Genomic DNA, 16,753 nt, shown 5'->3' with positions numbered 1-16,753 from the left:
ATACAACAAATTACAGAATCAGCATGACATAATAATCGGCTTTTACAAAACAGTATCGAATTCATACGTGAACACAAATATTGAAAAAAGCAATGACAGAATAGAATAGTTATGCAGAGATATGGTATTGAAGAAAATGCGTGATTTGTGGATGACAAAATTTATCTCAGGCTAGTCCAAAAGGAAAATGGCTCTTTGATAAGTGGAACATCAAATTTTTAAACTTCCCAGAGTGGCACATGAAATAAACTGATTGTACAATTGCTGCAACGTGTAACACAATAGATATAAATGCCTGGTATTTAAGAACGCATCAATCACAAGGTTGAAATACAACAAAACACTTGAGTGCCAACTCATTGGTACATGTGCTGAGACAAAGAAGACCGTGCCTCACACTAACATGACACAGTACATTACATTACATGTAAGTACATTACATGTAAAAAAACAAATGGGTGCCTGCAGTCAATGATGCCTATTGTGATGCACGCTTGCTGATCGGAATTATCAAAGTTTGAAAACGCCCCCACCTCCCCACTCTTAGTTTAATTGTGTAGGGGTGTGCACATGCAGTCCATCAAGAAATAAAAAATATCAAATGCATGTTCATTAGCTTTGTTAAGCATTGCCGACATTAGCTAAGTTCTGTACCAATTTGAAATAAATCCAATTTCACTATAGTTTTTTTTTTTAGATTTAAGGTTGATAGGGGTTTTCCAAGCGTGCTAGACACAAAATAGATGTTTATTTTGATTTTTTTTATTTATTTATTTACAGAATACTGTCAACCCTCCTTAAGGTTATTACAGGAGTGGAAAAGATACAAACATTATACAAACATACAAACATTATGCAAGCAAAGTAATGCAATGGCCAATACAAGAGCACATAAGAATAAAACGCACACAAGAGTAATGACATCGTCACGTGCAAGCGTCACGATCATGGGAATCAATAATGTATACAACATGCAAGCATAGCAATACATTGCCTGCAACCAAAAGATGAAGATAAAATAAAACGTTAGAGTGTAAATGCTTTCACCCGTACGCAAGTAGGTTACATAGAACTTGTTCTCATATTCTCATATCTGAGCCCAAACATTGTGCATTTGACAAATCTCACTGAAGAACTGTCGAGAGAGAAAGGAAGGATGCATAAAATGGAAAGGAGGTTGACTAGAGTTATGCAAAATTAAAAATGATCAATCTATGTATTTCGAAGCTGCGTATTCTCACAAGTATAAGATAAGCTCGTATCGTTGCTGGCAGGCTTGTATGCGCCCTCGTGGAAAAGAAGATGAGGAGGAGCTCGCGACAAAGATGATGTCGTAGTGCTAGTGATCGGACTGGCTTGACATTCTGCTGTACCACTAGTTACAGGTTTCTGTTACAATATACAATGCAGCTGTACCACTAGTTACAGGTTTCCGTTACAGTATACAACGCAACATTACTGGTTTAGGTGCGGGGTAGCATTCTATGCACTGCGACCAACAGGAAATCCCGACATCAACGGCGACGCCTTGGAAGAAACAGCTGATCTTCGGCGCAATCACCAGCAATTAGGCCTACCACCTCACTTCGGCCCTCTTCCAGAATGCTCTAGAAACATGGCAAGCGCAACAATGGCCAGCGAGACTCAGCAGACCACGACCCCACCCTGCTCCATGACTTTCCAACGCCCTGCGAGCCCCAAGGCCCTTCCATGGGGATGCTTTCGAAGACATTGAAGACTGGCTGGACCAATACGATTGAGTAGCCGTCACCAACAAATGGGACGGTCATCAGAAGCTTTGGTATGTCTACTTCTACCTCGAGGATTCGGCACACATTTGGTTTGAGAACCATGAAGCTGCTTTGACAACCTGGCTGAAGTTTTGTACTCAGCTGCGGAACATGTATTGAAGTCCTGACTGGAAAGAACAAGCAGAACGTCCCCTCAATTCCAGGAATCAAAGACCAAACGAAAGCGTTGCCATGTTCGTTGAGGAGATGTCTCGGCTTTTCTGACGAGCTGATGCCACAATGGCGGAGGACAAGAAAGTAAGCTTCCTGATGCAGGGCGTAAAAGGACAGCTGTTTGCAGCACTCGTGCACAACCCACCAGGTACCGTGGCAGAATTCCTCCATGAAGCCACAACGATTTGAGCTAATGCTAAGGCGGCAGTCTTCGTAGTATAAGCGGCCAAACAACCTTTCATGTCTGTCATCGCCCTCGGCAACACCCGACGTCACGACTGTCAGGGACCTCGCGGAGCTTGTGCACAGCACTGTACATGAGGAGCTTCAAAAATTTCAGCTTTAAGCCTCCCCAGCACCTTTGGTGAATTTGGAAATGCAGGAAATGTGGTGAAACCAAATTTTTCAACAAAAAAAAAAGAACTGGCACCAGTAGAGCATGTGGTGAAATAAAATGTATAGAAAGGGGAGATGCCCTCTACGAACTCAGACCCAAAGCGAGCAGTATTGTCTGTTAGTCCTCTCTGAGATTGCCAACACAACTCAGGATTAAAAATAGACCCCATTCATCACGGGCAACTTGAATTGAGCTTCACAACTCATTCAGTTGTGATCAGCCTTGCCATTTATCACGCTTTCCTTAGTAGCCAAAGTAAACAAGAGGGCCATCAAGCTACAGACAACATCGACTGCTATCTGTGGCTCTTTGTGTTGACCAATAATCCCTCGAATACTACCTGAAAGCATCAAGTCTGCCAGAACGAGACCCTCGCTATGAATGAAGGAAAGAAGTGTTAATTTCAAGGGCTTGTTTTCTTTGTTATACACAATATTAATGAGAACTAACAGACAATAATGCCAAGGAAAGTTTTTAGTAATAAATGTAAGGTAATTGTGAAGAAAGAAAAGTGGACGAAAAGATAGCTTGCCGCAGGCAGGGACCGAACCTGCGACCTTCGAATAATGCGTCCGATGCTCTACCAACTGAGCTACCGCGGCGGCCATCCCCCCGTCCACTTTATAGGGTATTGGCCTCGAGGCCCACCACTGGAAACGCCGGCACCACCGTCGGCGTGACGTGCTTGGCAGGATCACGTGGTCTCAGCGGCCGCGTCGGCTGCTTGTGGCGCACTGCCGCGTGCTTTGAAAACCAGTTTCAAGTCCCACATGCGCTGCTGTCTGTTCAAATTCGGAAATTTTCTCTCATTTTCTACTCAATTGAAACCACTGTAATAGAGTGGCTGCCTCCGAAGGCGACGAACATGGGGCTCTACCGCTCGGTGCCGCAGTGCCGCGCTTACGCAAAGGAGCCCAGTGTCAGCCTGCACTGGTAACCGCGGGACAAGAAACAGCGTGAAGCATGGGTTGTAAAGCTAAGAACCGGCAAGTAGCCATCCGCTACGAGTCTTGTGTGCAACAAGCACTTCCGCGACGAAGACTTTTGTTACTGCGTCGGGCCTGCGATGTTCGGTGAGCAGACAGCGCGCACTGACACGATGGCTCGCGCACGCTTCCCGCCGGCAAATGATTCTTATCTGCCACAGGATGGTAAAAGCGCTACCTTTTACCACGTGCGATGCCATCTCAGAACCCTCCAATGCGATCTCTTGATCGTCGGCCCCGTGCTCAGCGTCCACAAAATCGGCTGCAGATGCGCAAGTCATTGTTTAGATACGTTAAATTAAAGAAACGCACAGGGTCCCTTATGCATTCGTTAAAGATGACTATAAGGCGAAAGCCATCTTCTTCTTGTCAGTCGATGTACTGACTCTCCCGCGCCCCCCTCCGAAAGCGTTCTGCGCCTAACGCGGTTTTGCACGGCCTCCGTGACCGATCACGGAGGCAATGCAAAGCGACCATTACGTGTGAATACGTCATCATGTGACGTCATGATGACGTCATATGGTGACACCATCACGTGACGATTATTTTTTGCATCACTCGCGTTGACGCTGCCGACGCGGGACGCCGACGGGCAACCTTCCTATTTGATGAGGCATGCATAGCTTCATAAGCTACATAAATTTTGCATTGCCTCCGTGATCGGCCCACCGGCCAACCCCATGTATTTTCTTGGAGCCTCATTTATTTACGTGGGAAAGATGCCACCCTGTTGGCGTTAGACACGACACTGCTGCCAAAATTGCTGGGGTACATGCCAAATAATTACTATCCTGTTTTGCGGCTGTTGGTTGCTGCAATAACTTCTATTTTATTCACCGCTATTTCAAGTTCATGTGGGTCCTATTTCACAGCCGACGTTTGCAGAACAAGTCCGCAAACGTTACTGTATTTTCTTGCTTTTCCTAGGCGTCGCATGCTACTACATGCTGGGTCTCGTAGACTGGTTTTTCTTCCACCAGCAATCTCGAAGTGGTGAAGCTTTGGTCTATGAATTTGTTGATGACAGAGAGCGGCAAGTTCACTGGAATGCAAACGGAACGATAATTAAGGAGCATTAAAAAAAAGGAGTCGCATTTGCTCATGTTTTGTGTGAGCACCAAACGAAACGAATGCGCGGAATAAAGAAACATAAGCAGCGGCATTTGCCCGCTGAGAAGACCGATCAATACGCAGTGCGAGACAACTTGTCAAATGACATTGAAACGTACCCGAATTTAGACCAAAAAAGGAAAAAAAAAAAAACACTGAATCGTTGGGACGGCAGATCACAAAGTTGCCATGCGCATCGAAGCCGCAGTTGTAAGGAAATTGTTTTTGAACTGCTCTGATAGCGTCCGCGCAACAGTAGTTGTTTGTTTACTCACAAATTCTCATATTTTGCGGCCTAAAGTTCACAGCGCGGTGCCAAAATGCGCTCGTAGCAAAAGCGAAACCATCAGTACGAACATACATGCAGACGCTCATACATGCAGAGGCACCGTCAGTTGTCGCGAACCCGTGCGATCGCTGGCTTGGTGCTTCTTTGTTATGCTTCGTTTGGTTATACAGGCAGTCTACTCTAACGAGCTATTTCACATAGTTTGCACTCAGCGAGTGACTACCTTTCACGCAAGAAGCCGGTTCAGGGGTCTGCAACGCGGTGACAGCGTGAAGCGGGTGCTCGGTTTTCTGCAAAGAGACGGCGACTGTAGACTATCTTGTGCTTTCAGTTTGTCGAAAATGATTATTTTGGCATTAAAGAACACAGTTCATTTCGAAAGTACTGACAGAAATGCCCTGGAGGGCTTCCGCGAGGTGTTTTTTGTAGAGCGCCGACAGCAAAACCTATGGGGAGCGCGCCGGCGGTATCCTGCCTAGCACGCAATCGAGGCGCGTCCGATAGAGGGCGACTCCGTAACTCCTCGAGGCCAATATGTGTGCATTAAACGTGGGAGCGTCAGTCAGCGCCGCCAGTAGCCATGACGGCGAGTGTGGAACACTCTTTTTCTGCCTGTTGGCGTCACGTAGCACGTGAACTTATTAGCTGGCAGCTCACCAGAGCATCGGACGCGTTATTCGAAGGTCGCAGGTTCGGTCCCTGCCCGCGGCAAGCTATCTTTTTGTCCACTTTTCTTTCTTCACAATTACCTTACGTTTATTAATAAAAACATCCCCTATACTTTCCTTGGCATTATTGTCTGTTAGTTCTCATCTTTGTGTTGATGTCTGATACATTTTAGATAACATCACTGTTTGGTGTTAGTATAACCTAGCTGTTTCTCTAAATTGAATGGCAAAGCAGTGCTCTGATAATACTCTTACAGCATGCTCCACTAAATGAAACAAACAAACTGAGCCGAAAGATTTTAATTATTAGACAATAATGAGAACTCATCCCACAAGGAATGTCACTTAAGCCAAAGTGATGCAACTTTCTCCTCAAATGACACCCAGAAGCCGTTTACCAATGGCTGTTACTAATGCAATTAGTGAAGACAATGAAAACAAGACGCTGACCACGACAAAAGCAAAAAAGCAAGATGTTTCGGCTCCCGTATGGGAGCCTTGTTCACAAATGGAAATTCAGCGCGTGAGCAGTCCTGGTCCGGAAAAAATTTTCCAGGAGTTGTCTAAAGCATCCTGTGTGCAGACTGTAGTCGCAGTTACATTGGCGAGACAGGCAATTTTCCGCAAAGACTAAAACAGCATATGTATGACATAAGAAAGAAGAAGGTCTCATCGAATGTGCTGGCAAACACACAGAAACATCTCGACACAAAATAGACTGGGATAATGCAAGGATAACAGAACGAGAAAAGAACTGGTCATCTCGGCTTCATCTGGAATTTACTACAATCCAGACAACGGCACACACTCAATCGCAATTACAGAAACTTCCCACACATGTACACACGTTGCTTACGTCACAATGCAAAACATACATGACCGGACTGCTCATGCACTGAATTTACATTTGTGAACAAGGCTCCCGTACGGGAGCTGAAACGGCTTGCTTTCTGCTTTTATTGTGGTCAGCGTCTTGTTTTAATCGTCTTCATGTCTGTTCCTGGCCAGACGGGTTTCCATCCAACTCAAGACTTAATGCAATTAGTTCTAAGCCTTCAGATTTTAAATGCAACTGTTTTCAGCAAGACGGTCAGCGGTTACATTACTTGAATGCAAGTTGCATTAACTACAACAGTCATTGTAAGGGTTCTGCCAGAATTTCTTATCATTAGTTGCAGCACATCAATTACCCCCTCATTTTAATGTCACCACCAAAACGATAAGTTTGTTTTAGCAAGAAAAGGAATGTGGACATAACTATGGCCCCGTCCAAGTGAAATACCAAGGTAAAATACCAGTATACAATCCATGAACTGCTAATCAAGTATAATTTGTCAAAACACAAAATTCTTTCGTAAGGCCAACCGATTTTCACTGGCTTGCCATGGCTGCTGGTGATAAAATGAACAGGGAAATCGGGTAACTACTTCTCAGATACTCACATCAGCTGATGAGCCCAAGGTGAGGTTTCTGAAGATGATGAATGTGTATGACTTGTCCAACCAGCGATTCATGCAGTCCCCTTTCAAGCACTCACTCATTACCTGTGTGCACGCCAAGAAACAAAACAAAAAGAAAAGGACCATATGAACTGGCAGTGGTACATAAACAAAGGAAAAAAAAGGTGCACACTAAAAATAAGGAGCCATAAACGACATCAAATTTATATGACATACATGAGCTAAGTTAGCCAGAGAAAAAAAAAGTAAAAAAAAACAGCCCACAGATAACTGCTAATATGAGAACAACGATATAACCACAAATTGCACTACAAAGGCACTGACAGTATTAGAAATAACATGTTTTTTTTCCTATTGTCTTATTTTTTTTTAGTTTAGCTCGAGCTTATTAAATGTCCTGGAGCTTTTTATCTGGCTGGCCTTGGCACTGTGCTGCTCTTCGTCACTTTCATAAGTGCAGTGTTCCTTTTTCTTTTGTTGGTCTTAGTTATTATTTTAGTTCTGCATTTTCTGTCAAAAATTTTTTGCTTTTTCCTTTTAGACATTTTGAATGCAGTGTTTTGTTTTTATTTCCATGCTAGTCTTATAAACCTCACTGTGTTTTTTCCTTTTACATTGCTGGAATGCATTTGGAGGTATCCACAAGTGAAACAAACAGCACAGAATATTTGCAGTGTGGTGTATTGCATACAGCTGAGCTTGCAGCGATATAAAGGATTGGGCTTGTTCCAAACATTCTGTAATACTAAGTACATGAACAAAGAAAACAGACATACACAGTAGTACTGATAACAGCCCTCCTGTGTATACAGGGTTTGTCCGGAAAGTAGTAGGACTGAATTTTTTACAAAAAGTTTATTGACAGTTTAGGCACATCGACTTAATAGTTTTCAAAATATGCCCATTCTGCATCAACACAGCGTTTCCAGTCACTCTGTCAATCATTGAAGGCTCCCGGAACACAAGCTAGAATGCTCTTCAGCTCCCTCGTTACGACCTCTTGAATGGCCCTGACCGAGCCATGGTGCCATCCTTTGATGACCCTTTTCAGTCGGGGGAAGATGAAGGAGTTTGAACTGGCGACATCTGGATTGTAGGGTGGCTGGGGAAGCTGTGTGGTGCCATGTTTGGTCAGGAAGTCCATGACAGCAGAGGTGATAGGGCCTGGCACATCCTGGCTTTCTGCCACTGCTCTCTTCAACTTGTTCTCTTCCATCCCGAAATAATTTGTTTTACTCAGAAACACTTGATCGGCCCATGGCAACACTATTACAGGCAGTCTTGATCATGTCATGGATCTTATTCGCAGTTTTACCCAGTCTGACGCAAAAGTTCACCGCGCAATGCTGCTCTAATAAACGATACATTGTCGAGGTGACAAGGCACCATGAAAGGGGTTCACCTTAAACTTGCTGTACACTCCGTGAACACTAGGAGACGACTGGCGACTGGTGCGCTGGTAGCTAGGACCTACCATCACCCAACCAGTGCAGTAACATTCCCTTCCTTCACCATGTTTTCGCGGAAAAAAATCTGTTCTACTGCTTTCTGGACAAACCCTGTATATCACCATGTATGTGTCATGCAAAATGCTACGTGTTCCGAGTACAGAAATATTTTCTAAACCTGCTCTCTGTTGAGAGTTATACCATATTATGACCATTACAGATAGACTGAGCCCCAACAAACAGAAACCAGTTCCTAACCTTACATAAGCCAAGGACAAACCTTTTCACAGACTGTGGGAAATGTGCCTACTGTATGTGTACAGCCGAGCCAAGGAAGGCGCCTTTCTAGGCACAGTAATCTGTCCCCATTTTACAAAAACTATTCGAACACAAAAAGCACCAGTTCTCTTGGTTGCCACGAAAACGTACAAATCAACAACATTTGCCACATTCAAAACAAATCTCGCCGATGCTGTACGCTTGATTGTTTTGTGCGAGTTGTAGTATATAAGAAAGTCAGCTAATACACAAAATTTATTTCCATAGCAGTGAAAAAGCATGGTTAATTATTTATCGTAATTCTGTTTTGTTCTGAATACTACATGTTGCACAGCAGCATATGTTAACAGAGAGGTGGGCATGGTACAATCGCCAGCAGGGTGCTGTGTCACATACCGCAGACTCCTGCGTCAGGTGGTGTCACTGAATGTGATGCACTGTTTTCTGAGACCATTTTTCTGACTTCCTGAGTTACAGGAAAGGCAGTCGAAGTCTTTGGTAGTCTTTTTTTTTAATAACACACACACAAAAAGAATCGTGCCGCCAGTAACGGGCATCGACAATCATTTCAGAGTAACCAAGATAATGCTGCATGGTAGGTTTGACAGCAACTGCATTGCACTGCGGATTACCTCCAAATAAAAATGCGATTAGATAATTTCTCCTAAGTACACGCTCATAGCATAAAAGGTCATCTATTGGTTGCAGACTGCTACATATTGTAAATTGTAACACATGCAATAGAAAAAGGGGGAGCTCATAGGCTCTCTGTAACTCTGCTTTAAAAGTTCACAAACTGAAGGCTACACAAAATAACGCTCATCTTCCTTCCTGGATCACCAATTTTCTTCCTTGTCACTAACAATGCATTTGCTTTAATTTGGTTGATTCAGCGGCCGCGCTGGTGAAGTGGTTACGGTGCTCAGCTGCTGACCTGAAGGACATGGGCTCCATCCCGGCCACGGCGGTCGCATTTCGATGGAAGTCAAATGCCAGGATGTGTACTTAGATTCAGATGCACATTACAAAACCCCAGAGGGTCGAAATTTCTGGAGCCATTCACCACGGTGTGCCTTATAACCATATCATAGTTTTGACCCATAAGACCCCAGAAACTATTCTGTTGATTACTATCTGGTCCATCTTCCTACAGGGGAAGAGGTCCTTTATTGTTTTTTTAAAGCAAAGGGCCTGCAATTGTAAAAGACATGTAAAGATCAGAAGGTACAATGTGTTCAAACAGCAGCTTACAGGGCAACATGTTGATATGGCAAATGCTCAGAGCTAGCATAGCCATGTGGATGTGATGTTGAAGAATATCGCCATCAGTTCAGTTCGTGTGTAACAAGCACATGCCCCTCAGTGAATGCACGTCTGAAGACGTAAAGCATAATTTTACAGTGCTTATTCTGTGGAAACGTTCTGGCGAGAACAACTAGAATAACAAACATGGAAAAGGGAAGATCAAAAGAGAAAAGTCCGCACCTCTTGTCTGTTCTTTGGTGAAGCGTCATCCATGGCGAGTACAAACATAGCATCCTCAATGAGGCGTAAGCAGCGTTCATTATCAGGGTGTAGACTCTGGAGCAGTTTGCGATTCTGTAAGGCACAGAGAAAAGAAGAACTCAACGTAAAACACAACATTAAAAGTGTCACTTCTAGTTTTCAAAAAAAGAAGCTTTCTCATAGAGAAAACAGAATGCCCACAAAGATTACCCCAATAAATAGGCAGTGACAGTGCTCATACATACACATCATATTGCATTGGAACATAAAGTGCAGTTAGGTAAAGAAGCATACATGAACAGCTGCTTAGAATAAACAACTTTTCTTCCCTTCTCTATGAAGCCATGAACAGGTGACCCACAATTTCTGAAGGCTACCTTAAATTCCCTCAAATTTATTTTATTGTTATGGTAATACTATGGGCAATTAAAGCAAAACTTTGCCATTGCCATGATCCTCTGTTTGTGTCAAAGTACAGTGGGAGGGGGTGGAAACAGTGTGCACACATGAGCACTTATGGGGGGGGGGGGGGGGGCGGACAGGTCCTATTTCCTTACCAGTGGCATCCTCTGGCTGATATGGGCACATATGATATCATGCTTGCTAATTTGATGGTGTAGTACATGAATGCTTTCTGTGGCTTAAAACTACAAACATTATTTTGTGTGGCTGTCTAGCACATTGCTACTGCTATGACTGCCATGCGTGCCAGTGAATATTGCGAGTTCATGATTAATCGAATTAAATTATGTAGTTTGGCATGTCAAGACCACAATCAGAGGTACTACAATCTCGATTACTTTTGGCACCTGGCTTTCTTTAACACGCTGCAGTTCTTATTCGGGAGCATGATATTGTATTCATGGAACATTAAATCCCACCCACAGTGTTTTATAATTTGCTAGAAAGTCATTCTCAGGTTATAATAGTTAAATTGCGAGTATTAGAATCATTCAAAACCTTGTGAAAGAATCAAAATAGACGACATCAGTTGTGGGCACTGTAATGAAACGGCCTTGACCCAAAATAGAGCCAAAATGGGGCTCTGCAACATCCAATTAAAAGACATGTTTACCCTGGTACATCTAGTCATGAGTGTAAATGTACTACTAGCAAGCATAAGTATAAAAGTTTGCAAAAGTTTATACTGTGCATGAATGAACATGTGCATTTGCGTGTTTGAACATGAGAGTGAGAGAGTGTGCATGTGTATCTGTGATTACTACTTTGAAAAAGCACTTTGAATCATACACAAACCTCCAAAAAAAATTACGTATTTTCTCGCGCATAACCCACACCAAGTACACAGAAAACTGTGTGCTAAAGTTGAGGTAAAAGTTATATGCGAATTTCGGCGCGCAAGTACGCTTCACAGCACTGCTTTGCAGTAATGCAAGGAAGGCAGCATCACGGAAATGCGTAGAGATATTTCTTTAAAATTTTATGTTTTTATGGTTTGTAGTAGTGGGCGTGGGTTATATGCAGAGGCAGGTGATATGCGAGAACACAAGGTATGGCACAAGAACATTTTTATTTGTTCTTTGACACACCTTCTGCTCTTGAGCCAAGTTGAGCTCACCACAAGACAACCAATATTTGTAAAAAAGCCAGCCTTCCAACTCACTGAATAAAGCAACAATGCACACAACGGATGGGCACACCTGGCTGGTTGTTCAGTGCAGCAAATCGAGATTGTACAAGTGTTTCACGTTGAGGTGCAACGTGCATTGCAACACTGAAGCAATTACATACTACACGGGGGCCTGCATACCATTTGCATTAGCACTGCTACATTTCTTCGTGATCACAGCACAACTTTTTTTCCATCGCAAATTCATGCAGATCCAGTAACAGCACATAGCAACTATATTAAAATGTATGCATATGTCATGTAATGGGGTAATTGAACGAAAAAAGGGGAATTTAAGGGCTTGTTTTTCTTTGTTAGACACAACCTCAGTAAGAACCGAAAGACAATCAAGCCAAGGAAAGTATAGGGGATGTTATTTGTTGTAATTATGATTTAAATGTGAAGAAATTAAAGTATACGAAAAGGCAAGTTGCCACCGGCAGGGACTGAACCTGCAATCCTCAAATAAGGCGTCCGATGCTATACCAATTGAGCCGTGGTGGCAGTCGTCACCCCGCCCACTTTTTTGGGTACAACTGTGCATTTAAACAAGACTATGCTATGCCATGCTTTACCCTCTCCCCCTCCTTTTTCCATTCTCTTCCCCTTGGCATCAATCCTCCTCACTCTCATTTCCCTTTCCCACGTCTTGCTATACTATACTATACATGGCTGTGCTACGCCTCCATTTTGCTTTGCACAGCTACACTGAGCCAAACTTGAGCAGTAACCGGCCACAGCTAGAACTCGAACTTAATTAAAGGGGTACTGACACAAAAATTTTGGCCTTGCGTTTTTTTGTTGCAATGTGTTGCTGGGGGCCTGTTAGTCATAATACGGCACATCGTTTGCTGCAGCGCGCGACAGATAATTAATTACAGGCTCCTCATTACCGACCAGTGCCAGTTTTGGTCTCAAAAACGACAAGCCTCCGGGTGCAACTATCAGCACCTAACGGGTGCAGAGCTCGATCACGTCAGCACACAGAACTGTGACGCAGTACCGCGCGGTTCGCGAGCAGCCGCCGAGATGTAGGCTGCTGGAGCGAACGCGGCAAAAAAAAACATGGCGGCTATGACGTCATCGTAACTTGTTGCAGCGTGGTCACGGTGAGGGAAGTAGGGGGTCCCCAAGGGTCCCCTTTGAGGGTGTCAGTAGCGCGAGGATGTCGATCGCTCATGCAAACTTCAAAATTCATTTAAAATAACTTCCAGGCTATATTCACTGCTGGTATTTTGCAGATGATATATACATGTTCACCGGTATCGATCTCGCAGGCTATCTTGGCCGCAAAATATTGTGTCAGCACCGCTTTAAAGGGACGCTATAAAGCAAAACAATTTTTCTAATATTAGTAATGTACTCTTTCACGATACCAAAAACACCACGCTTGCTGCGAGAAGACGCTTAGTAAGTGAGAAAACGCGCAAAAACAAAATGTGGGTGGCGACGCCACCTTGAAGTTTCCGCACCATTCACCGTGACATCACATGTTTTGACAGCGCCTACTAGGGACTACGTAGTTCCTAATAGGTAGAAATGAAGTACATTGCCCTCTGAAGGGACCATATACTTAGCATACCAAGTTTGGGGTAATTTTGCCAATTTTAGCCAATGGCACCAAAATACGATAAATACACTTTGAAATCCGTGACGTCAAGCGGGGAGATTTCGGAGCAGTATTTAAAAATGAAACTTCGAACTTGATTTCCTCCTCTATTAATAAACCTATGATGGCGAAATTAACGACATTACAGTTCTCAGAGCACGATTTATCGATCTAAACCGATTCCTTGTTTCTCTTTAGTGTCTCTTTAAACAGCTCCCGCTGTTAAAAACCAACAGTGTTATAATAATAAGCAAACAATAGATTTCGGTGACAAATGCATCTCGTACAGTCATTGTGCAAAGTAGGACAACAAACGCAAAACACGTGCTTTCTAAATGAAGTACACATTGAATGCACACAATTGGTCACTGGAAAAGAAAGGTACTAATAATGTATGGCACATGCAGCAACGTAAATACTAGCGTAGTTTCAGTGCATGTATCTATTCACCTGTGCCCAACTGTCCCTGTCTCCGTGGGTGAGGACACCCACACCATTGCCAGGACCCAAGCTCGCACATGCATCACTGATGCGATCGAGCTGAGCAGTGATCTCGGCCGCCGTCAGAGGCTCTCGTCGCTCGTTAAGCAGATCGAAGGTGAATATGTGGCCACCTTGGAGCACCACGATGTGGGTTGGCGACTCGCCCGAGTAGCTCTCCTCAGCCTCTGCAAAGCAGGAACTGCACTTTTGTGGCTGTTCAAGAGCAGCCCTCTCCAATAAGTTAAGCAACTTCTACAACCAATCCTTACCGACATACCACGGCAAGCTCATGTGTTTATTACAAGCAATGCACGGGAGCACTGTCAACTTGTGTTGTGAGAATAGCGCATGTCTTTTATAAAGTTACGTTTTTGCCTTGTGGTGCTGCCCATCCACTATTATGAACATGAACAAACCTGCCCGCCCATCCATTATCCTGCAAGGGATGTGAAATTACATTCCATTTCTAAATTATTAGTTAGATTTATTTTGAGGGACAGCTCACACTGTCAGCCCGGAAAGAAGCTAGTCTGATAGTAAGTGACCTATAACAGCCAATGGAAAGAAAATAAGTTTGAAGGACTGCTTTACTAGCCTAAACTCTTTTGGCAACAGTGTAGATGTGGCAGCCATGACCACACATGGTTGGGGGCGGGTGTACAAAGCATACACATACACACGCTAAGGTACCGTAAAAACCAGAATATAGGTCGGACCGGAATATAGGTCGACCCCCCGAACATTGAATCTCCAAAAAAGAAATTAAAAAAAAATCGCAAAGTATCGTGGCGCACCCTTACCTTGATAAATACGCGACACAACCAGCTGCACTGTGGTGACATTTCTTTTTATTTGGACACTGATATGTAGTTAAACGCCAGAAGGCCACAAAGTGCTGTCACTCAGACTCGTCTGAACTTGAGTCAGACGATGCCTGCTTGTCACTAGTAACGTCCCAGAGTGCATCATCCTCCGTTCCATCCAATGCGTTGCTGATGCGGCCTTTGCAAAAAGACTTGCGCACCATCTCTTCCGGGAGAGATTTCCATGCTGACGACACCCAGCCACAAACAGTCGCGAGAGGTGGACGTCGTAGGCGGCCAGCGGGGGTCTTGGGATTGTCGCCCAGCATCCACTCATTGCAGAGCTCATGCACGCGATCTTTAAAGGGTTTGTTGAGCACTATGTCCAGTGGCTGGAGGATTGATGTTAGTCCCCCAGGGATCATGACAAGATCCGTCTTACCATCAGACAGGGCTCCCTTTACATTGGCCATGAGGTGGCCTCGAAATGAGTCGAGGACCAACATGCTCGGTCGCTGAAAAAGCGCACCGGGTCGCCGATTCCACACGAGCCGGAACCATTCGAGCATGAGGGACTCATTCATGAACCCTTTTTCGTTCGCTCTCACGATCACATCCCGAGGAAAGTCTTCTTTTGGTAGCCCTTTTCTCTTGAAAATGATATAAGGGGGCAGCTTCTTTCCATCTGCTGTGCAAGCGAGCATCACTGTAAATCGCGAATGCTCGTTGCCCGTTGTCAAGAGCTTCACTTGCTTTGATCCTTTAGCGGTCACAGTCGTGTTCGAGGGCATATCAAACCAGATCGGAGTTTCGTCAGCGTTGCCCATGTGTCCCATCATGTAGCAACGCTGTCGACGAAGCTGTATGACGAAGCGCTGATACTTAACCAGCTTGTGATCGAAATCTTCGGGCAGTTTTTGGCACACAGAAGTACGCCGCCGCAGCGCAAAGCCCTTCCGCTTCATAAATCGGCGCACCCACGATGGCGAGCCCTTGAATTGCGCCCTCGTGAGCCCAGAGTCGCACGCTATCTCGAGAGCTTTCACGCGGATGCACTCCGCTGTCACGGGTCGCGACCTTCCACGTAGCTCCTGGACGAACTCGACGAGTAGCGTTTCCAGTTCGGGGTGCACTGCAGTCCGTCCATGAAACGAAGTTTTTCTTTGGTTGCTGCAGGATGTGATGCGCTGCTTTCGGCTCCTCCAGTATCGGACGCTTTTCTCTGATGCACTGAATTCCCGTTGTGCCGCCAGGGTCCGTGCGCTTCGGCATACTCGATAACTTTTTTCTTAAAGCCTATCATAAACTGCCGTCGGCTACCACTCATTTCTGAAGGAAACAGAAAAATAAAAACAGCGGATAACCGAAGCAGCCACACTTGACAGAAGAAAAAGCAAAATGGCGTTGCCCAACGGTGCCGCCTATAGTGTACTAGAATAATTATTCTAGTACACTATAGTGCCGCCAGCCATCGCCAGCCCACCGCTGCTGATGCTCACGATGGCATTGGAGGCTTCTGACTTCAGCTGCCCATTGTTGCGAGACTTCCACATTTTTTTCTGCCAATGAACGGTATATAAGACGAGGGTCGACTTTTCATCACGTTTTTTTTGAAAAAAAAAATCAACCTATATTCTGGTTTTTAGGGTAGGCAGTTGCTCAGTTGAAGACAAGACCACTTGTTGAAACATTGGCTCTAGCAAAGCCCCCATTCAAGAAATTTTTCATCTCTGAGCTGCCTAGTTTGGATAGACAATAGCATGCAGCTTGCCTGTAATAACTCGTAGGTTGGTACAAAATAACATATCTGGGTCAATTCAGACACAGATTGACAAGCACTCACCAGTGAGAAACTTGCAGACGAGCTCGTCTTTTCCTTCGGCAGGTATTCTCGCAGTGTTGAAGAACCTTCTGAACTGGTGCATGGTCCAGGGAATTTTGCGGAATGACTGTGGCTTCAGCCTCTCTCTGCAGGTGACAGAGAGGAAGCATTTCAACAGCCAGTAACCCCTGATGTGGAAACTTGACAGACAATACTTCACAGAAAAGAAACAACCAAATCAATATTGAGAAACCTCATTAATGTGAAGTATCCCTTACACAGTTAGTTATACTACTCAG

At 44.4% G+C, this 16,753-nt stretch overlaps 1 protein-coding gene and 1 non-coding gene across 2 annotated transcripts in view; both read right to left on the bottom strand.

Annotated features, from left to right (window-relative positions):
* Positions 1 to 2,890: 2,890 nt before the first annotated feature.
* Trnam-cau (transfer RNA methionine (anticodon CAU)) lies at positions 2,891 to 2,963 on the bottom strand. The gene has a single exon. It is a non-coding gene; the product is annotated as a tRNA-Met (tRNA).
* Positions 2,964 to 6,856: 3,893 nt separating this feature from the next.
* LOC119376062 (peroxisomal carnitine O-octanoyltransferase-like) overlaps positions 6,857 to 16,753 on the bottom strand; it is a gene marked incomplete at its 3' end in the record, with an annotated part of 35,834 nt that continues 25,937 nt past the window's right edge. Inside the window, exons 6-9 of the mRNA XM_037646042.2 lie at positions 16,476 to 16,600; positions 13,797 to 14,014; positions 10,087 to 10,200; positions 6,857 to 6,958 (exon numbers count right to left, since the gene is read on the bottom strand). Coding sequence (XP_037501970.2) covers positions 6,857 to 6,958; positions 10,087 to 10,200; positions 13,797 to 14,014; positions 16,476 to 16,600 — 559 coding nt within the window. The remainder of the gene's footprint in view (positions 6,959 to 10,086; positions 10,201 to 13,796; positions 14,015 to 16,475; positions 16,601 to 16,753) is intronic.

The sequence above is a fragment of the Rhipicephalus sanguineus genome, unplaced genomic scaffold (genome assembly GCF_013339695.2).
Source record: "Rhipicephalus sanguineus isolate Rsan-2018 unplaced genomic scaffold, BIME_Rsan_1.4 Seq1077, whole genome shotgun sequence".
Lineage (NCBI taxonomy): Eukaryota > Metazoa > Arthropoda > Arachnida > Ixodida > Ixodidae > Rhipicephalus > Rhipicephalus sanguineus.
This window is presented reverse-complemented; position numbering and strand designations above follow the sequence as displayed.